Source organism: Oncorhynchus masou, unplaced genomic scaffold (assembly GCF_036934945.1).
Source record: "Oncorhynchus masou masou isolate Uvic2021 unplaced genomic scaffold, UVic_Omas_1.1 unplaced_scaffold_1522, whole genome shotgun sequence".
NCBI lineage: Eukaryota > Metazoa > Chordata > Actinopteri > Salmoniformes > Salmonidae > Oncorhynchus > Oncorhynchus masou.
Genome location: NW_027005246.1, coordinates 68518 through 91841, shown reverse-complemented (window position 1 = coordinate 91841; position 23324 = coordinate 68518). Strand labels below are relative to the sequence as shown.

The 23324-nt window shown below is 42.5% G+C and overlaps 1 protein-coding gene across 1 annotated transcript in view; it reads left to right on the top strand.

The window, feature by feature from the left end:
- Positions 1 to 23324, top strand: part of LOC135531122 (receptor-type tyrosine-protein phosphatase mu-like) — a gene marked incomplete at its 5' end in the record, with an annotated part of 120569 nt that overhangs the window by 44222 nt on the left and 53023 nt on the right. The window contains one exon of the mRNA XM_064959240.1: positions 535 to 564. Coding sequence (XP_064815312.1) covers positions 535 to 564 — 30 coding nt within the window. The remainder of the gene's footprint in view (positions 1 to 534; positions 565 to 23324) is intronic.

Genomic DNA, 23324 nt, shown 5'->3' with positions numbered 1-23324 from the left:
GGAAGTGTGTGTACATCAGCTAACAGGAAGTGTGTGTTCATCAGCTAACGGAAGTGTGTGTACATCAGCTAACCGGTTGTGATTTCTCGACATGACCTCTACTCCAATTGTATTTAGTAACAACTGGCTTTCAAAGTGAGAACGAATCTGTAGAAAGAATCGGCACACATTACACGCCATATAACTCCAACCTGTAACCTTGCTCTGCACGTTCACTAGTCTGCCTTTCATGTATGCCTGCCTGCCTGCCCTGCCTGCCTGCCTACCTGCCTGCCTGCCTGCCTGCCTGCCTACCAGCCTGCCTGCCTGCCTGTCTGCCTGCCTGCCTGCCTGCCTGCCTGCCACCATATGGTTTTTGTCCATTTTATCTATTTTTTCAAACATTAATGTATTTTTACTTTTTCTTTCTTTCCTTCATTCCATACCCCCCCCGTTCCTCCGTCCTCCACTGCTTATAACCTACCACCACCTCACCTAACCACGTACCACCTCACCTACCACGTACCACCTCACCTACCACGTACCACTGGGCAGAAGAACCTACCACTCCTACACTTACTACCTGTAAGTAAACACTGCAACATAACAGTCTTGGTGCTTTTGCTTTTCTTTTTCTGTCGTTGAGACTGGAACCATGTCGTTCGTCTCGACCCCGCAGACCTGAGTCAAATACACATTTCAAATATTTCAGCTACATTTTCGTTTTGATATCCTCTGTACAATAGAACCAATGCAATTGTCATCAAAGCACCTTAGTATTACCAGTCTACCTGGCTGTTATAGGCCTCATTTTAGTTTCAACGTTATGATCAAATTCATGTCACACTATGACATTTGTGTATAAATGATTTAACTAATTAAAGAGGAGCAGTAAAAACAATATAACAATATACACAAGGGGGTGTGGAGGTTATATACAGGGTATTGCGGTACAGAGTCAATGTGGAGGCTATATACAGGGTATTACGGTACAGAGTCAATGTGGAGGCAATATACTGGGTGTTACGGTACAGAGTCAATGTGGAGGCTATATACAGGGTATTACGGTACAGAGTCAATGTGGAGGCTATATACAGTGTATTACGGTACAGAGTCAATGTGGAGGCTATATACAGGGTATTACGGTACAGAGTCAATGTGGAGGCAATATACAGGGTGTTACGGTACAGAGTCAATGTGGAGGCTATATACAGGGTATTATGGTACAGAGTCAATGTGGAGGCTATATACAGGGTATTACGGTACAGAGTCAATGTGGAGGCTATATACAGGGTATTACGGTACAGAGTCAATGTGGAGGCTATATACAGGGTATTACGGTACAGAGTCAATGTGGAGGCTATATACAGGGTGTTACGGTACAGAGTCAATGTGGAGACCATATACAGGGTATTACGGTACAGAGTCAATGTGGAGGCAATATACAAGGGTATTACGGTACAGAGTCAATGTGGAGGTTATATACAGGGTATTACGGTACAGAGTCAATGTGGAGGCTATATACAGGGTATTACGGTACAGAGTCAATTGGAGGCAATATACAGGGTGTTACGGTACAGAGTCAATGTGGAGGCTATATACAGGGTATTACGGTACAGAGTCAATGTGGAGGCTATATACAGTGTATTACGGTACAGAGTCAATGTGGAGGCTATATACAGGGTATTACGGTACAGAGTCAATGTGGAGGCAATATACAGGGTGTTACGGTACAAAGTCAATGTGGAGGCTATATACAGGGTATTATGGTACAGAGTCAATGTGGAGGCTATATACAGAGGTATTACGGTACAGAGTCAATGTGGAGGCTATATACAGGGTATATACGGTACAGAGTCAATGTGGAGGCTATATACAGGGTATTACGGTACAGAGTCAATGTGGAGGCTATATACAGGGTATTACGGTACAGAGTCAATGTGGAGGCTATATACAGGGTATTACGGTACAGAGTCAATGTGGAGGCTATATACAGGGTATTACGGTACAGAGTCAATGTGGAGGCTATATACAGGGTATTACGGTACAGAGTCAATGTGGAGGCTATATACAGGGTGTTACGGTACAGAGTCAATGTGGAGACCATATACAGGGTATTACGGTACAGAGTCAATGTGGAGGCAATATACAAGGTGTTACGGTACAGAGTCAATGTGGAGGCTATATACAGGGTATTACGGTACAGAGTCAATGTGGAGGCTATATACAGGATATTACGGTACAGAGTCAATTTGGAGGCTATATACAGGGTATAACGGTACAGAGTCAATGTGGAGGCTATATACAGGGTGTTACGGTACAGAGTCAATGTGGAGGCTATATACAGGGTATTACGGTACAGAGTCAATGTGGAGGCTATATACAGGGTATTACGGTACAGAGTCAAATGTGGAGGCTATATATATCCAGAGGTATTACGGTACAGAGTCAATGTGGAGGCTATATACAGGGGCACCAGGGTGTTACGGTACAGAGTCAATGTGGAGGCTATATACAGGGTATTACGGTACAGAGTCAATGTGGAGGCTATATACAGGTTGTTACAGGGTGTTATGGTACAGAGTCAATGTGGAGGCTATATACAGGGTATTACGGTACAGAGTCAATGTGGAGGCTATATACAGGGTGTTACGGTACAGAGTCAATGTGGAGGCTATATACAGGGTGTTACGGTACAGAGTCAATGTGGAGGCTATATACAGGGTGTTACGGTACAGAGTCAATGTGGAGGCTATATACAGGGTGTTACGGTACAGAGTCAATGTGGAGGCTATATACAGGGTGTTACGGTACAGAGCCAATGTGGAGGCTATATACAGGGTGTTACGGTACAGAGTCAATGTGGAGGCTATACACAGGGTGTTATGGTACAGAGTCAATGTGGAGGCTATATACAGGGTATTACGGTACAGAGTCAATGTGGAGGCTATATACAGGGTGTTATGGTACAGAGCCAATGTGGAGGCTATATACAGGGTATTACGTTACAGAGCCAATGTGGAGGCTATATACAGGTGTTACGGTACAGAGTCAATGTGGAGGCTATATACAGGGTATTACGGTACAGAGCCAATGTGGAGGCTATATACAGGGTATTACGGTACAGAGACTGTGAATAGCCTCTTGCACCTGGACTTGGAGCTCCGCCTACCACTTTCCTGTCTCCTTTCAAACTGCAGACAGACTGTACTCAGACATGCTTTCTCCATACAGGGACGCATATTTTATATATTATTAGTACTACATATTTTGTACAATTCACAACAAGCATCATTCTCGTTTTGACCTCCAAACATTTTGTTGTTTATCAAATGATGAACCTAAACTGCATTGATGATAATTTGGCTTCAGAATATGTTTGTGTGGAGACAATCGATATAGTTTACGAATTTCCATTTGGCTTCTAATGATTTACTTTCTTTTGGCTTGTCAAAGTCAGATGTTGAAATGCCTATCTTCACAGGAAATCTTTCTGATCTACTGCTAGTAGTTCATACGTATTGTTTCGATGGGTACATTCCTGGCTAAAAATACTGGCAACTAAAGCAACCAACAATGCTGTCCTATATATTACATAAAGAATTAGGAATGATCTGATATAATACTATTGTCTGGCACCAAACATCATGCGAAACCCTCCTGTCCTCTACTCTTCTCCTCTTCTCCTCTTCCGTTGCCCTGCCCAGTTGTATTCTTTCACACTGCTCCTCATCTCTCCATCCCTCCCTCCCTCCATCCCTCCCTCCATCCCCCTCCACCTCTCCCTTCATCCCCCTTCCATATCTCCATCCCTTCCTCCCTCCCTCCTCCATTCCCTCCCTCCATCTCCCTCCCTCCCTCCCTCTCTCATTCCCTCCCTCCATCTCTCCCTCCCTCCACCTCTCCCTCCCTCCACCTTCCTTCCTCCATATCTCCCTTCCACCATCCATTCCCTCCCTCCCTCCCTCCATTTCTCCTCTCATCTCTCATTCCCTCCCTCCCTCCATCTCTCCCTCTCTCATTCTCATTCCCTCCCTCCCTCCCTCCACCCTCCCATCTCTCCCTTCATTCCACCTCTCCCTTCCTCCATCTCTCCCTCCCTCCCTCCCTCTCATTCCCCTCCCTCTCCCTCTCCCTCCCTCCACCGCTCCCTCCCTCCCCTCTCCCTTCCTCCACCTCTCCCTCCTCTCCCTTCCTCCATCTCCCCTCCATTCCCTCCCTCCCTCCATTTCCCCTCACTCCCCCCTCCCTCATCTCCCTCCCCTCCATTCCCTCCCTCCCTCCCTCCCTCCATCTCCCCTCCCCTCTCCCTCTCATCTCCCTCATTCCCTCCCTCCATCTCTCCCTCCCTCCACCTCTCCCATCCACCTCTCCCTTCCTCCATATCTCCCTTCCTCCACCTCTCCCTTCCTCCACCTCTCCCTTCCTCCACCTCTCCACCCTTCCTCCACCTCTCCCTTCCTCCATCTCTCCCTTCCTCCCCTCCCTTCCTCCACCTCTCCCTCCCTCCACCTCTCCCTCCCTCCACCTCTCCTAGCTGTGATGATAAGCTGACAAGCCTCTTAACATCAATATTCAGAATTAGCTGAAAATTCTGCTGTCACATGTACATTTTAATCCCAATCTTCCTGCATTATAAGACAATAGCCTTACATTTGCTTCCAAATTCTACTCCAATCTATCCCTTTGTGATAGCCTAAAAATATATTTTAGGATCTTTTGAATAATATGGATCTCTGGATAGGACTCATATCACTTCACTAAACTAGGTTCTCAGAATTAGCTCTGTCGTAGTCATGTTCTCCGTGCATTACAAGGCAATAGCCTTAGATTTTGCATATAGATTCTACTTCACTCTTTTCCCTGTTTGACTACTCAAATCACATCAAATGTATTTATAAAGCCCTTCGTACATCAGCTGATATCTCAAAGTGCTGTACAGAAACCCAGGCTAAAACCCCAAACAGCAAGCAATGCAGGTGTAGAAGCACGGTGGCTAGGAAAAGCTCCCTAGAAAGGCAGGAACCTAGAAAGAAACCTAGAGAGGAACCAGGCTCTGAGGGGTGGCCAGTCCTCTTCTGGCTGTGCCGGGTGGAGATTATAACAGAACATGGCCAAGATGTTCAAACGTTCGATGTGTGCAGCAACTCTACAGTAGAGGAAAGAGGCATAGTCTCTATTCCTCAACTAGAGAGGGATTATACTCTGGCGGTGATCAGACCGTAACTTCTGTTATTCACACCGACGTGGTTTCTCTATTGATATAACTAATGCTCCTCCCACTGTAGCTCCTCCCACTCTAAAGATGAGATCATCAGGATGTACAGGATGTAGAGAATGTTGCATTTCCTTGTGCTGATCACTCTGTTGAAGCATGATTAATGGAAATTACTAACTTGTGCTGATCACTCTGTTGAAAGATCATCATGTATTAATGGAAACCTTGTTGACTGGAATGGGATGTGTGCGTGTGCGTGTGCGTGTGCGTGTGCGTGTGCGTGTGTGTGTGTGTGTGTGTGTGTGTGTGTGTGTGTGTGTGTGTGTGTGAGAGAGACAGAGTGTGTGTGTGTGTGTGTGTGTGTGTGTGTGTGTGTGTGTGTGTGTGTGTGTGTGTGTGTGTGTGTGTGTGTGTGTGTGTGTGTGTGTGTGTGTGAGAGAGACAGAGTGTGTGTGTGTGTGTGTGTGTGTGTGTGTGTGTGTGTGTGTGTGTGTGTGTGTGTGTGTGTGTGTGTGAGAGAGACAGAGTGTGTGTGTGTGTATATGTATGGAACATGTGGCACCAGAATATGCTGTTTATGTGTGTTTGCCAGGACCTCATCAATTCAGTGTAATTAAAGGTCCACTCTGTGATCTGGCATTAATGATCAATCTGCTGTCTGTCATTAAGGATTTAGGTTCATAAGGGATTACTTTGAGGTGGAGGAATGCTTGAATTTATTAAGTCCCCTTAGGGTTTACTGAGATGGGAAAAATATGATGTATAAGGTCTACTTTTACCCCTGAGACGATAAGACGATATTATTTAGGGGGGGGGAATAGTATATGCATTGATTGAAGCTCAATGTTCAATTAAAATGTCCCTACCACCATATCTAAGCCAATATGACATTTCGTAAATCAACTGGGTCCCACAGTCGACAGTGCATGTCAGAGCAAAAATCAAGCCACGAGATTGAAGGAATTGTCCGTAGAGCTCAGAGTCAGGATTGTGTCGATGTACATATATCTTGGCGAAGGGTACCAAAACATTTCTGCAGTATTGAAGGTTTTTAAATGATATCACTGAAGCCCTTGACAAAAAAAACAGCACTGTGTCGTACTTTTTATTGATCTCTCTAAGGCCTTTGATACAGTTGATCAATAGCTGTACTAAGGCAGAGATTGTCGAGTGTAGGTCTTTCAGAGCATGCAGTTGTATGGTTAGCTAACTATCTGTCTGATAGAACTCAGTGCACTCAATTTGATGGGCTTATGTCTGTTAAATTGTCTGTCTTTAATGGTGTGCCCCAAGGCTCTGTACTTGGTCCTCTCTTATTCACTATTTATATAAACGATTTAGACAAAAATGTCCAAAATGCACAACATAATTTTTATGCTGATGATACTGTTATTTACTGTTGTGCCTCAACTCTCACAAAAGCTTTCCAGAACTTGCAAACTGCTTTTTATACCATTTAACATACCTTGTGTCAATTGAAGCTTATCCTCAATTCTGACTAACAAAACAAATGGTGTTTTCTAAAGCAAGAAATATGAATGAACCTTTTACCTATTCCTACCTGTCAGGGCAAGGAGATTGAGGTTGTGACCTCATATAAATATCTTGGAATTTTAATTGATGACGGCCTCTCTTTTAAAATTCATATTCAACAATTTACAAAACAATTTAAGCTGAAATTGGGATTTTATTTTAAGAATAAGGCCTGTTTTTCTTTTGAAGCCAGAAGGAGGCTAGTATCAGCTACATTTATGCCTTTACTAGACTATGGGGAAATTTTATATATGAATGCTTCCGCTCAGTGTTTGAGATTAATTGACACCCATTACCATGGCACTTTGAGATTTATTTTAAACTGCAAAACCCTTACGCACTCGGAAGAGGACTGATTCCCCTGACCTGTCAATGTTTTTAATTTGCTGTTTTTGATTTTGTTACACTCTTGTGAATTCTATGGTTTTTACTAGTTTACTTGTAGTTTTTCATGTTGTCTGTCTGTCATTTTTGTAATGACTTGGTGCCTCCTATCTTGGCCAGGACGCTCTTGAAAAAGAGATTTTAAATCTCAATGAGCCCTTCCTGGTTAAATAAAGGTTAAATAAAAAAAATACAAAAATAAGGTCCCCAAGAACACAGTGGCTCCATCATTCTTAAATGGAAGAAGTTTGGAACCATGAAGACTCTTGTTAGAGCTGGCCGCCAAACTGACCAATCGGAGGAGAAGGGCCTTGGTCAGGGAGCTGACCAAGAACCTGATGGTCTATCTGACAGAGCTCCAGAGTCCCTCTATTGAGTTGGGAGAACCTTCCAGAAGGACAACCTTCTCTGCAGCACTCGACCTATGAGGCCCTTTATGGTAGAGTGGCCAGACAGAACTACAGTAAAAACTGCCCTTATCAGCCTGGATGTTATAGTGGAACTACAGTAAAACCACCCTTATCAACCTGGATGTTATAGTGGAACTACAGTAAAACCACCCTTATCAGCCTGGATGTTATAGTGGAACTACAGTAAAACCACCCTTATCAGCCTGGATGTTATAGTGGAACTACAGTAAAACCACCCTTATCAGCCTGGATGTTATAGTGGAACTACGGTAAAACCACCCTTATCAGCCTGGATGTTATAGTGGAACTACAGTAAAACCACCCTTATCAACCTGGATGTTATAGTGGAACTACAGTAAAACCATCCTTATCAGCCTGGATGTTATTGGCAGCTAAAAATGGAGCCTGGATGTTATAGTGGAATTCAGACCTTTGTCAAGCACTTCATCTCCCATCGTTCAGCAGACAAAGAGTTTTGGAAAATAAAACACTTTTCAAGGATGTTTTGATTGTACGCTTGGATGTAAAGAACTGGATGTTATCAGCCTGGATGTTATAGTGATGCAGTAAAACCACACATCAACCTGGATGTTATAGTGGAACTACAGTAAAACCACACTTATCACTGGATGTTATAGTGGAACACAGTAAAACACCCTTATCAGCCTGGATGTTATAGTGGAACACAGTAAAACCACACTTATCACTGGATGCTGAACTGTAGCCTACAGGTGGAGAATGCCATTGTGTGGGTCAGTGAATGCTTATCAACCTGGATTCAATGGAGTCTTCATAAGCTGGATGTAGAGTGGGTAGACAGACATACAGACAGATACAGTAGATACGTAGGGAAAGAGACAGTAGATATGTACAGAGAGAGAGACAGTAGATATGTAGAGTAAAAGACAATAGATACGTAGAGTAAAAGAGACAGTAGATATGTAGAGAGAGATACAGTAGATATGTACAGTAAGAGATACAGTAGATACGTAGAAAAGATACAGTGGAGTTAGAGAGATACAGTAGATATGTAGAGAGAGACAGTAGATATATCAGCCTGGATGATATACAGTAGAGAGAGAGACAGTAGATACGTGGATGTTAGAGAGAAGACAGTAAAAGATATCGCCTGGATGTTATAGAACTACAGTAAAACCACCCTTATCAGATATGTAGTGGAACTACAGTAAAACCAATCAGATATGTTAGAGAGAGACAGTAGATATCAGTAGAGAGAGATACAGTAGATATGTAGAGAGAGAGACAGTAGATACGTGGAGAGAGAGACAGTAGCACACACACACACACAGGTGGAGAATATATATAGAGAGACAGTAGATACGTGGAAGAGAGAGATACAATAGACATGTAGAGATAGATACAGTAGATATGTAGAGAGATACAGTAGATATGTAGAGAGAGATACAGTAGATATGTAGAGAGAGATACAGTAGATATGTAGAGATAGATACAATAGATATGTAGAGAGAGATACAGTATATATTTAGAGAGAGACAGTAGATATGATAGAGAGAGACAGTAGATACATAGAGAGAGACAGTAGATACATAGAGAGATACAGTAGATATGTAGAGAGAGACAGTAGATATGTAGCGAGAGACAGTAGATATGTAGAGAGAGTAGTAGAGAGACAGTAGATACGTAGAGAGAGACAGTAGATACGTAGAGAGATACAGTAGATACGTAGAGAGAGATACAGTAGATACGTAGAGAGAGATACAGTAGATATTTAGAGAGAGACAGTAGATATGATAGAGAGAGACAGTAGATATGATAGAGAGAGACAGTAGATACATAGAGAGATACAGTTGATACGTAGAGAGAGATACAGTAGATATGTAGAGAGAGACAGTAGATATGTAGAGAGATACAGTAGATATATAGAGAGAGACAGTAGATATGTAGAGAGAGATACAGTAGATATATAGAGAGAGAGACAGTAGATACGTAGAGAGATACAGTAGATACGTAGAGAGAGATACAGTAGATATGTAGAGAGAGACAGTAGATATATAGAGAGAGATACAGTAGATATATAGAGATATACAGTAGATATATAGAGAGAGATACAGTAGATATATAGAGAGAGATGCAGTAGATATATATAGAGAGATACAGTAGATATGTAGAGAGATAAAATAGATACGATAGAGAGAGAGACAGTAGATATGTAGAGAGAGATACAGTAGATATGATAGAGAGAGATACAGTAGATATGTAGAGAGAGATACAGTAGATATGATAGAGAGATACAGTAGATACGATAGATAGATACAATAGATACGATAGAGAGAGATACAGTAGATATAGAGAGAGATACAGTAGATATAGAGAGATACAGTAGATATGATAGAGAGATACAGTAGATACGTAGAGAGAGATACAGTAGATACGTAGAGAGAGATACAATAGATACGTAGAGAGAGATACAATAGATATGTAGAGAGAGAGACAGTAGATATGTAGAGAGAGATACAATAGATATGTAGAGAGATACAGTAGATATGTAGAGAGAGATACAGTAGATACGTAGAGAGAGACAGTAGATACGGAGAGAGAGAGACAGTAGATACATAGAGAGAGATACAGTAGATATTTAGAGAGAGACAGTAGATATGATAGAGAGAGACAGTAGATATGATAGAGAGAGACAGTAGATATATAGAGAGAGAGACAGTAGATACATAGAGAGAGATACAGTAGATATGATAGAGAGAGACAGTAGATATGATAGAGAGAGACAGTTGATATGTAGAGAGAGATACAGTAGATATGTAGAGAGAGACAGTAGATATGTAGAGAGATACAGTAGATATGTAGAGAGATACAGTAGATATATAGAGAGAGAGACAGTAGATACGTAGAGAGATACAGTAGATACGTAGAGAGAGATACAGTAGATATTTAGAGAGAGACAGTAGATATGATAGAGAGAGACAGTAGATATGATAGAGAGAGACAGTTGATACGTAGAGAGAGATACAGTAGATACGTAGAGAGAGACAGTAGATATGTAGAGAGATACAGTAGATATATAGAGAGAGACAGTAGATATGTAGAGAGAGATACAGTAGATATATAGAGAGAGAGACAGTAGATACGTAGAGAGATACAGTAGATATGTAGAGAGAGATACAGTAGATATGTAGAGAGAGATACAGTAGACAGTAGATATATAGAGAGAGATACAGTAGATATATAGAGATATACAGTAGATATAGAGAGAGATACAGTAGATATATAGAGAGAGATACAGTATATATATATAGAGAGAGATACAGTAGATACATAGAGAGAGATAAAATAGATACGATGAGAGAGAGACAGTAGATATGTAGACCAGAGAGATACAGTAGATATGTAGAGAGAGATACAGTAGATATGATAGAGAGAGATACAGTAGATATGTAGAGAGAGATACAGTAGATACGATAGATAGATACAATAGATATGTAGAGAGAGATACAGTAGATATAGAGAGAGATACAGTAGATATAGAGAGATACAGTAGATACGATAGAGAGATACAGTAGATACGTAGAGAGAGATACAGTAGATACGTAGAGAGAGATACAATAGATATGTAGAGAGAGATACAGTAGATATGTAGAGAGATACAGTAGATATATAGAGAGATACAGTAGATATAGAGAGAGATACAGTAGATATGTAGAGAGAGACAGTAGATATGTAGAGAGATACAGTAGATATAGAGAGAGATACAGTAGATATGTAGAGAGAGATACAGTAGATATGTAGAGAGAGACAGTAGATACGGAGAGAGATACAGTAGATATAGAGAGAGAAACAGTAGATATAGAGAGAGATACAGTAGATATGTAGAGAGAGATACAGTAGATATATATATAATATAACATATAATATAGTATATATAATAATAATAATAATAATAATATGTACACATTCACAATGATATCAACTGAAGCCATGATAAATGACCATTGGTATACACACCCACAGTCATTATTCCCTGTTGGTGACACACACAGCACACACACACACACACAGATACAGTGCGTGTGTCCCTGAGATACAGTTCCCTGTGTGTGTGTGTGTGTGTGTGTCTGTGTGTGTGTGTGTGTGTGTGTGTGTGTGTGTGTGTGTGTGTGTGTGTGTGTGTGTGTGTGTGTGCGTGTGTGTGTGTGTGTGTCACCAACATGGTTAGGTTTAGAGCTGTAGCCTCAGAGCAGCTAAATTAGACCGATCATGCTGAGTGGAGGGGTTTTGAAGTTCTCTGTAACATGTTTTTCCACACAAACACAACCCATCCCCGACTACATGCACAATGCCCACGGTCATTTTGTTATTCAAACCTGAGATTTAGATGATCACTCAGATTGTAGATGTTCTGTATAGGCTCACATAACAACAGGGTTATATTCAGCTCGATTCAGGGTTGTTGTCATCCAGGGATCATCAGCGAGTTAAATTCAGGGTTGTTGTCACCCAGGGATAATCATCTAGATTCAGGGTTGTTGTCACCCAGGGATAATCATCTAGATTCAGGGTTGTTGTCACCCAGGAATAATCATCTAGATTCAGGGTTGTCGTCGCCCAGGGATCATCATCTAGATTCAGGGTTGTCGTCGCCCAGGGATCATCAGCTAGATTCAGGGTTGTTGTCACCCAGGGATAATCATCTAGATTCAGGGTTGTTGTCATCCAGGGATAATCATCTAGATTCAGGGTTGTTCGCCCAGGGATCATCATCTAGATTCAGGGTTGTCATAGGGATCATCAGCTAGATTCAGGGTTGTTCGCCCAGGGATCATCATCTAGATTCAGGGTTGTCGTCGCCCAGGGATCATCATCGAGATTCAGGGTTGTCGTCGCCCAGGGATCATCAGCTAGATTCAGGGTTGTCGTCGCCCAGGGATCATCAGCTAGATTCAGCTCGCCCAGGGATCATCAGCTAGATTCAATCCACTAGGGATCATCACTAGATTCAGGGTTCCATGGCAGGGATCATCATCGAGATACAGGGTCTCTGAAAGGGATCTGAATCATTTAGTTTGGATTGTCCGTCGTCATAGGGATCATGCTAGATTCAGGGTTGTATAGGGATCATCACTCAAGCTCTGCTTGGTCTCTTTAGAAATCATCATCTGAGACATTCATGGTTTATATTGTTTTGGAACAACCATGAGGGAACAATAGCAACATAGTGGAGAGGACTCCCAAATGGAACCAATTCCCTATATAGTGCACTACTTTAGACCAGAGCCCTATGGAACCCTATTCCCTATATAGTGCACTACTTTAGACCAGAGCCCTGTGGGACCCTATTCCCTATGTAGTGCACTACTTTAGACCAGAGTCCTATGGGACCCTATTCCCTATTATATAGTGCACTACTTTAGACCAGAGTCCTATGGGGCCCTATTCCCTATATAGTGCACTACTTTAGACCAGAGTCCTATGGGGCCCTATTCCCCATATAGTGCACTACTTTAGACCAGAGTCCTATGGAACCCTATTCCCTATATAGTGCACTACTTTAGAGCAGAGCCCTATTCCCTATATAGTGCACTACTTTAGACCAGAGACCTATTCCCAATATAGTGCACTACTTTAGACCAGATCCCTATTCCCTATATAGTGCACTACTTTAGACCAGAGTCATATGGTATCCTATTCCCTATTTAGTGCACTACTTTAGACCAGAGCCCTATGGAACCCTATTCCCTATATAGTGCACTACTTTAGACCAGAGTCCTATGGCACCCTATTCCCTATATAGTGCACTACTTTAGACCAGAGTCCTATGGCACCCTATCCCCTATATAGTGCACTACTTTAGACCAGAGTCCTATGGGACCCTATTCCGTATTTAGTGCACTACTTTAGACCAGAGTCCTATGGCACCCTATCCCCTATATAGTGCACTACTTTAGACCAGAGTCCTATGGGACCCTATTCCCTATATAGTGCACTACTTTAGACCAGAGTCCTATTCCCTATGTAGTGCACTACTTTAGACCAGAGTCCTATGGGACCCTATTCCCTATATAGTGCACTACTTTAGACCAGAGTCCTATGGCACCCTATCCCCTATATAGTGCACTACTTTAGACCAGAGTCCTATGGCACCCTATTCCCTATATAGTGCACTACTTTAGACCAGAGTCCTATGGCACCCTATCCCCTATATAGTGCACTACTTTAGACCAGAGTCCTATGGCACCCTATTCCCTATTTAGTGCACTACTTTAGACCAGAGTCCTATGGCACCCTATTCCCTATTTAGTGCACTACTTTAGACCAGAGTCCTATGGAACCCTATTCCCTATATAGTGCACTACTTTAGACCAGAGTCCTATGGCACCCTATTCCCTATTTAGTGCACTACTTGTCATGAAGTGCACCATAACCCCTGGTCTAGTCCTATGCTATCTATTCACTGACAATTACACTGAAGAGAATTTGATAAATGCTGAAAAGTCACATTCATCAACACACTCGGGACACACACTCTCAGCGTTAAACACAAGCTCATTCTCCGCTATTATAAAGCCATCTATCATAGCTTCACCTTCTCTTTACAAATGAGAAGAGACATAACCATTGGTCTTCGTGTAACAGAGATGCATAGCAGCACACCATGTTACGGATCTGCAATGGACCTTTATCAGAGTAGCAACTGAGCTTCCCTGATCACCTACAAATAAGTGTGTACACATAGTGTGTACATAAATAAGTGTGTACACTCTAAAAAAAAAAATATATATATATATATATTAAAAAAAATAAGAGTGCTCTGTGGTAGAGAATGTAGAGAACTTTTTTTTTTAGGGCCAATGAAGCCATTGGAGCCTTGTGGTTCTGTAGTATCATGTCTTCTGTCTACTGAAGAAACCATAACAACAGCAGATAAGAAGGAAACTCAATTTACTGGACCCCCCTGAAGAAAGAGAACATTGATACAGTTTTCAAGCCCCAAATGAAAGTTCCTAAATGTTATTTTCTGCAATTTCAAAATGTTATAATAGCAGCCCGAGGCATGGATAAACCTTGCCTCTGTCCCTGTTCTGATATAAAACAATGAAACAAAGGTTCCAGCCCAAATGGCCCACTGTTCACTCATAGGGTCCTGGTCAAAATCAGTGCACTGTAGGGAATAGGGTGCCATTTGGAACACAATCCCGGACTAGGGCAGCCGAACATTTAGTCCCTCGTTCTGTAGATTAAAGACAGAGAGAGAGCGAAAGACAAGAAAGCTGATGACGTCACCAATTGGTCAGTCAGATTCAGGCGTTCTAAACTAAATGTTTCCAGGCAGAGGCGGTCTGTCAGGGGGCCTGGGGTGTGTGTTCGTGTGTGGGTGCGTTCGTTCGTACGGGGCCTGGTGGGGACCTGGTGGGGACCTGGTTGGGGACTGGTAGGGACATGGTTGGGGACTGGTAGAGGCCTGGTAGGGGACTGGTAGAGGATGGGGGGGGGGGGTCAGGTTGGGTCATATAGCTAAATTGAATAAACAGCGCGGAGATCTAAAACAACGCAGCAGGAGAGTCAGAGAGTCATCAGCCGGAACACTGTGTCTGTGAGACAGGCTTCTAAAGAATGTCCGAAAGGGCACCCTATTCCCTTCATAGTGCACTACAGCGCCCTGGTCTAAAGTAGTGCACTAAATAGGGAATAGCATCCCATTTGGGATTCAACCCTTAGTCAGAAGGTCATACTAAGACAGCCACTGACAAAGTGTTTCAGAACAGTTGGAAGACAGAGATAGTTAATTATTACACAGATTTCCCCCTCTGAGTCAGTAGCCATAGCAGTACATTGTAATGTATGTTCACTACCAAGCTGTTTTCAATTAATTCTGAATTAGAGAGGGAGAGGAGTGTTATAGACAGAGAGAGAGGAGTGTTATAGATAGAGAGAGAGAGGGACTTGCATTGGCAATGTTAACACGTTTCCCATGCCAATAAAGCCCCTTGAATTGAATTGAGAGTGAGAGAGAGAGAGAGTGAGAGTGAGAGTTTTATTGTTTACCTTATTTGCTTTGGCAATGTTAACACATGTTTCCCATGCCAATAAAGCCCCTTGAATTGAATTGAGTGAGAGTGAGAGTGAGAGTGAGAGTGAGAGTGAGAGAGAGAGAGAGAGAGAGAGTGAGAGTGAGAGAGAGTGAGAGAGAGAGAGAGAGAGAGAGAGAGAGAGAGAGAGAGAGAGTGAGTGAGTGAGTGAGTGAGTGAGTGGTGAGTGGTGGTGGTGGTGGCAATGTTGACACATGTTTCCCAGTGTGGTAGTGCCCCTGAGTGAATTGAGAGTGAGAGAGAGAGAGAGTGTGAGTGAGGGACTTGCTTTGGCAATGTTGACACATGTTTCCCATGCCAATAAAGCCCCTTGAATTGAGAGAGAGAGAGAGAGAGACAGAGAGAGAGAGACAGAGAGAGAGACATATTAAAGGTCAGGGTGACAAATTACCCCCACGGCAACGGGAGACTAGAAATAAGCATGTCTTTGTTAAGTACAACTCCATTTAGGGGTACAATGCAGAGGCCTTAATTTGACCGTGAGCTGCAATGTATTATAGAATGCGAACTTGATCAGACAGGTCAATACTGTATTGCTGTTGGTTAAATAGGACCGAGCAGTTCTATTTGTCCCTGTGTTGATAACTCTACTTTAAATCTATCTCTAGACTGCGTAGTGTTTGTGTGAGTGCAGTGCCTGTCTGTGCGTGTGTGTTCGAGTATAGAGTTGTGGATTTGTTAACTACTTTGTATAGATGCGTTCAACTGAAGGAACCAAGCTAGCCGATTTGTGATATCATAGGTTTTCTGATATAGAGTAGAGTACAGATCTAGAATGAGACTCTATTCTATGGAGTAGAAGACCATGATGAGACTCTATTTCTATGGAGTAGAATACCATGATGAGACTCTATTTCTATGGAGTAGAATACCATGATGAGACTCTATTACTATGGAGTAGAAGACCATGATGAGACTCTATTTCTATGGAGTAGAAGACCATGATGAGACTCTATTTCTATGGAGTAGAATACCATGATGAGACTCTATTTCTATGGAGTAGAATACCATGATGAGACTCTATTACTATGGAGTAGAAGACCATGATGAGACTCTATTTCTATGGAGTAGAATACCATGATGAGACTCTATTTCTATGGAGTAGAAGACCATGATGAGACTCTATTACTATGGAGTAGAAGACCATGATGAGACTCTATTACTATGGAGTAGAAGACCATGATGAGACTCTATTTCTATGGAGTAGAATACCATGATGAGACTCTATTTCTATGGAGTAGAAGACCATGATGAGACTCTATTTCTATGGAGTAGAAGACCATGATGAGACTCTATTTCTATGGAGTAGAAGACCATGATGAGACTCTATTTCTATGGAGTAGAATACCATGATGAGACTCTATTTCTATGGAGTAGAAGACCATGATGAGACTCTATTTCTATGGAGTAGAAGACCATGATGAGACTCTATTTCTATGGAGTAGAAGACCATGATGAGACTCTATTTCTATGGAGTAGAATACCATGATGAGACTCTATTTCTATGGAGTAGAAGACCATGATGAGACTCTATTACTATGGAGTAGAAGACCATGATGAGACTCTATTACTATGGAGTAGAAGACCATGATGAGACTCTATTTCTATGGAGTAGAATACCATGATGAGACTCTATTTCTATGGAGTAGAAGACCATGATGAGACTCTATTTCTATGGAGTAGAAGACCATGATGAGACTCTATTTCTATGGAGTAGAAGACCATGATGAGACTCTATTTCTATGGAGTAGAATACCATGATGAGACTCTATTTCTATGGAGTAGAAGACCATGATGAGACTCTATTTCTATGGAGTAGAAGACCATGATGAGACTCTATTTCTATGGAGTAGAATACCATGATGAGACTCTATTTCTATGGAGTAGAATACCATGATGAGACTCTATTTCTATGGAGTAGAATACCATGATGATAGAGTAAATCAAATCAATCAAATCAAATCAAATTTTATTGGTCACATACACATGGTTAGCAGATGTTAATGCGAGTGTAGCGAAATGCTTGTGCTTCTAGTTCCGACAATGCAGTAATAACCAACAAGTAATCTAACTAACAATTCCAAAACTAATTTCTTATACACAGTGTAAGGGATAAAGAATATCTACATAAAGATATGAATGAGTGATGGTGCAGAGCAGCATAGGCAAGATACAGTAGATGGTATCGAGTACATTATATACATATGAGATGAGTATGTAAACAAAGGGGCATAGTTAAAGTGGCTAGTGATACATGTATTACATAAGGATGCAGTAGATGATATAGAGTACAGTATATACATATACATATGAGATGAATAATGTAGGGTATGTAAACATTATATTAGGTAGCATTGTTTAAAGTGGCTAGTGATATATTTTACATCATTTCCCATCAATTCCCACTATTAAAGTGGCTGGAGTTGAGTCAGTGTGTTGGCAGCAGCCCTCAATGTTAGTGGTTGCTGTTTAACAGTCTGATGGCCTTGAGATAGAAGCTGTTTTTCAGTCTCTCGGTCCCAGCTTTGATGCACCTGTACTGACCTCGCCTTCTGGATGATAGCGGGGTGAACAGGCAGTTGCTCGGGGTGAACAGCCTTCCTGTAACATCGGGTGGTGTAGGTGTCCTGGAGGGCAGGTAGTTTGCCCCCGGTGATGCGTTGTGCAGACCTCACTACCCTCTGGAGAGCCTTACGGTTGAGGGCGGAGCATTTGCCGTACTAGGCGGTGATACAGCCAGCCAGGATGCTCTCGATTGTGCATCTGTAGAAGTTTGTGAGTGCTTTTGGTGACAAGCCGAATTTCTTCAGCCTCCTGAGGTTGAAGAGGCGCTGCTGCGCCTTCTTCAAGATGCTGTCTGTGTGAGTGGACCAATTCAGTTTGTCTGTGATGTGTATGCCGAGGAACTTAAAACTTACTACCCTCTCCACTTCTGTTCCATCGATGTGGATAGGGGGGTGTTCCCTCTGCTGTTTCCTGAAGTCCACAATCATCTCCTTAGTTTTGTTGACGTTGAGTGTGAGGTTATTGTCCTGACACCACACTCCGAGGGCCCTCACCTCCTCCCTGTAGGCCGTCTCGTCGTTGTTGGTAATCAAGCCTACCACTTTTGTGTCGTCCGCAAACTTGATGATTGAGTTGGAGGGGTGCGTGGCCGCGCAGTCGTGGATGAACAGGGAGTACAGGAGAGGGCTCAGAATGCACCCTTGTGGGGCCCCAGTGTTGAGGATCAGTGGGGTGGAGATGTTGTTGCCTACCCTCACCCCCTGGGGGCGGCCCGTCAGGAAGTCCAGTACCCACTTGCACAGGGCGGGGTCGAGACCCAGGGTCTCGAGCTTAATGACGAGCTTGGAGGGTACTATGGTGTTAAATGCTGAGCTGTAGTCGATGAACAGCATTCTCACATAGGTATTCCTCTTGTCCAGATGGGTTAGGGCAGTGTGCAGTGTGGTTGAGATTGCGTCGTCTGTGGACCTATTTGGGCGGTAAGCAAATTGGAGTGGGTCTAGGGTGTCAGGTAGGGTGGAGGTGATATGGTCCTTGACTAGTCTCTCAAAGCACTTCATGATGACGGAAGTGAGTGCTACGGGCGGTAGTCGTTTAGCTCAGTTACCTTAGCTTTCTTGGTAACAGGAACAATGGTGGCCCTCTTGAAGCATGTGGGAACAGCAGACTGGTATAGGGATTGATTGAATATGTCCGTAAACACACCAGCCAGCTGGTCTGCGCATGCTCTGAGGGCGCGGCTGGGGATGCCGTCTGGGCCTGCAGCCTTGCGAGGGTTAACACATTTAAAAGGTTTTACTCACCTTGGCTGCAGTGAAGGAGAGACCTCATGTTTCCGTTGCAGGCCGTGTCAGTGGCACTGTATTGTCCTCAAAGCGGGCAAAAAAGTTATTTAGTCTGCCTGGGAGCAAGACATCCTGGTCCGTGACTGGGCTGGTTTTCTTCTTGTAGTCCGTGATTGACTGTAGACCCTGCCACATACCTCTTGTGTCTGAGCCGTTGAATTGAGATTCTACTTTGTCTCTGTACTGACGCTTAGCTTGTTTGATAGCCTTGCGGAGGGAATAGCTGCACTGTTTGTATTCGGTCATGTTACCAGTCACCTTGCCCTGATTAAAAGCAGTGGTTCGCGCTTTCAGTTTCACGCGAATGCTGCCATCAATCCACGGTTTCTGGTTAGGGAATGTTTTAATCGTTGCTATGGGAACGACATCTTCAACGCATGTTCTAATGAACTCGCACACCGAATCAGCGTATAAGTCAATGTTGTTGTCTGACGCAATACGAAACATGTCCCAGTCCACGTGATGGAAGCAGTCTTGGAGTGTGGAATCAGCTTGGTCGGACCAGCGTTGGACAGACCTCAGCGTGGGAGCTTCTTGTTTTAGTTTCTGTCTGTAGGCAGGGATCAGCAAAATGGAGTCGTGGTCAGCTTTTCCGAAAGGAGGGCGGGGCAGGGCCTTATATGCGTCGAGGAAGTTAGAATAACAATGATACAAGGTTTTGCTAGCCCTGGTAGCGCAATCGATATGCTGATACAATTTAGGGAGTCTTGTTTTCAGATTAGCCTTGTTAAAATCCCCAGCTACAATGAATGCAGCCTTAGGATGTATGGATTCCAGTTTGCAAAGAGTCAAATAAAATTTGTTCAGATGGATAGATGTGTCTGCTCTATGGAGGGGAGACAATATTTATATGGCTGTGATTATGGAATCAAAGAAGAATGATGGGACTCTATGGAGTAGAATGCCATGATGGGACTCTACATTTGATTGTGAGGAATATGGAGTAAATCAGATGAGACAGAAGGATTTGAGTTCCTGTATGTTTCTGTGATATGGAGTAGAATACCATGATGAGACTCTATGGTGTAGAATACCATGATGAGACTATATTTCTATGGAGTAGAATACTCTGATCTCTACCAGAGTAGAATACCATGATGAGACTATATTTCTATGGAGTTGAATACCATGATGAGACTCTATGGGAGAAACCATGATGAGTCATGTAGAATCCATGATGAGACACCTATGGAAGAATACCATGATGAGACACCTTGGAGTAGAATAGAGATGAGACTCTATGGAGTAGAATACAATGATGAGACTCTATGGAGTAGAATACCATGATGAGACTCTATTTCTATGGAGTTGAATACCATGATGAGACTCTATTTCTATGGAGTTGAATACCATGATGAGATCTTAATATTTTCTTTTTATTGTCCAGTCTGAGATATGGCTTTTCCTTTGCAACTCTGCCTAGAAGGCCAGCAACACAGTCGTCTTCACTGTTGACATTGAGACTGGTGTTTTGTGGGTACTAATGCAGCTAAGTTGAGAACTTGTTAGGTGTCTGTTTCTCAAAAACACTCAAAAATGTGCATAGTCCTCTTCCTAAAGACCCTGCCTTACCAGTCTCTGGGCGATGTGGTAGCTAGGGATAGGTATCAGAGATTGCATCCTCCCCTTTCTCCTCCCATCCTCCTTCAGTTCTCCCCAAGCTCTGGAGTAGAATACCATGATGAGACTGTCTATCACTGTGGTTGTCCTAAAACTAGATGATGAGACTATTTCTATGGAGTAGAATACCATGATGAGACTCTATAGAGTAGATTACCATGATGAGACACTATTTCTATGGAGTAGAATACCATGATGAGAACTCTATGGAGTAGGATACCATGATGAGACACCTATGGAGTAGAATGCCATGATGAGAATCTATGGAGTAGAATACCATGATGAGACACCTATGGAGTAGAATACCATGATGAGACACCTATGGAGTAGAATACCATGATGAGACTCTATGGAGTAGAATACCATGATGAGACTATATTTATATGGAGTTGAATACCATGATGAGATCTTAATATTTTATTTTTATTGTCCAGTCTGAGATATGGCTTTTTCTTTGCAACTCTGCCTAGAAGGCCAGCATCCCGGAGTCGCCTCTTCACTGTTGACATTGAGACTGGTGTTTTGTGGGTACTATTTTATGCAGCTGCCAGTTGAGGACTTGTTAGGTGTCTGTTTCTCAAACTAGACACTCTAATGTACTTGTCCTCTTCCTAAAGACCCTGCCTTACCTTAGTCTCTGGGTAGATGTGGTGCAGCTGGGGATAGGCCTCAGAGATTGCATCCTCCCCTTTCTCCTCCTCCTCCTCCTTCAGTCTGTCTCCCCAAGCTCTGCAGGAGACACTTAAGCTTTGACCTCAACTGACTGTCTATCCCTGTCTATCACTGTGGTTGTCCTAAAACTAGATGATGAGACTCTATTTCTATGGAGTAGAATACCATGAGAAGACTCTATAGAGTAGATTACCATGATGCGACTCTATTTCTATGGAGTAGAATACCATGATGAGGCTCTATGGAGTAGAATACCATGATGCGACACTATTTCTATGGAGTAGAATACCATGATGAGGCTCTATGAGTAGAATACCATGATGAGGCTCTTTGGAGTAGAATACCATGATGAGACTCTATGGAGTAGAATACCATGATGAGACTCTTCACTGGACATTGAGAGAATACCATGATGAGGCTGTTAGGTGTCTGTTTCTCAAACTAGAATAACCATGACAAGGCAGCTATGGGTAGAATACCAGTCTGATGAGGCTGACCTCAACTGACTGAGTCTATAGAAAACTAGATGATGAGACTCTATTTCTATGGAGTAGAATAGAATACCATGATGAGGACTCTATTTCTATTTCTATGGAGTAGAATACAATGATGAGACTCTATGGAGTAGGAGAATGAGGCCATGATGAGAATCTATGGAGTAGAATACAATGATGAGACTCCTATGGAGTAGAATGCCATGATGAGAATCTATGGAGTAGAATACCATGATGAGACTATATTTATATGGTGTTGAATACCATGATGAGATCTTAATATTTTCTTTTTATTGTCCAGTCTGAGATATGGCTTTTCTTTGCAACTCTGCCTAGAAGGCCAGCATCACGGAGTCGCCTCTTCACTGTTGACGTTGAGACGGTTGTTTTGCGGGTACTATTTTGTTTTGCGGGTACGAGGCTCTATGGAGTAGAATACCATGATGAGGCTCTGTTTCTATGGAGTAGAATACCATGATGAGGCTCAATGGAGTAGAATACCATGACGAGGCTCTGTTTCTATGGAGTAGAATACCATGATGAGGCTCAATGGAGTAGAATACCATGACGAGGCTCTATGGAGTAGAATACCATGACGAGGCTCTATGGAGTAGAATACCATGATGAGGCTCTGTTTCTATGGAGTAGAATACCATGATGAGGCTCTATGGAGGAGAATACCATGATGAGGCTCAATGGAGTAGAATACCATGATGATGCTCTATGGAGTAGAATACCATGATGAGGCTCAATGGAGTAGAATACCATGACGAGGCTCTATGGAGTAGAATACAATGACGAGGCTCTATTTCTATGGAGTAGAATACCATGATGAGGCTCTATTGGGTAGAATACCATGATGAGGCTATGTTTCTATGGAGTAGAATACAATGATGATACTCTATTTCTATGGAGTAGAATACCACGATGAGGCTCTATGGAGTAGAATACCATGATGAGACTCTATGGAGTAGAATACCATGATGAGACTATATTTCTATGGATTAGAATACCATGATGAGGCTCTATGGAGTAGAATTCCATGATGAGACTATTTCTATGGAGTAGAATATCATGACGAGGCT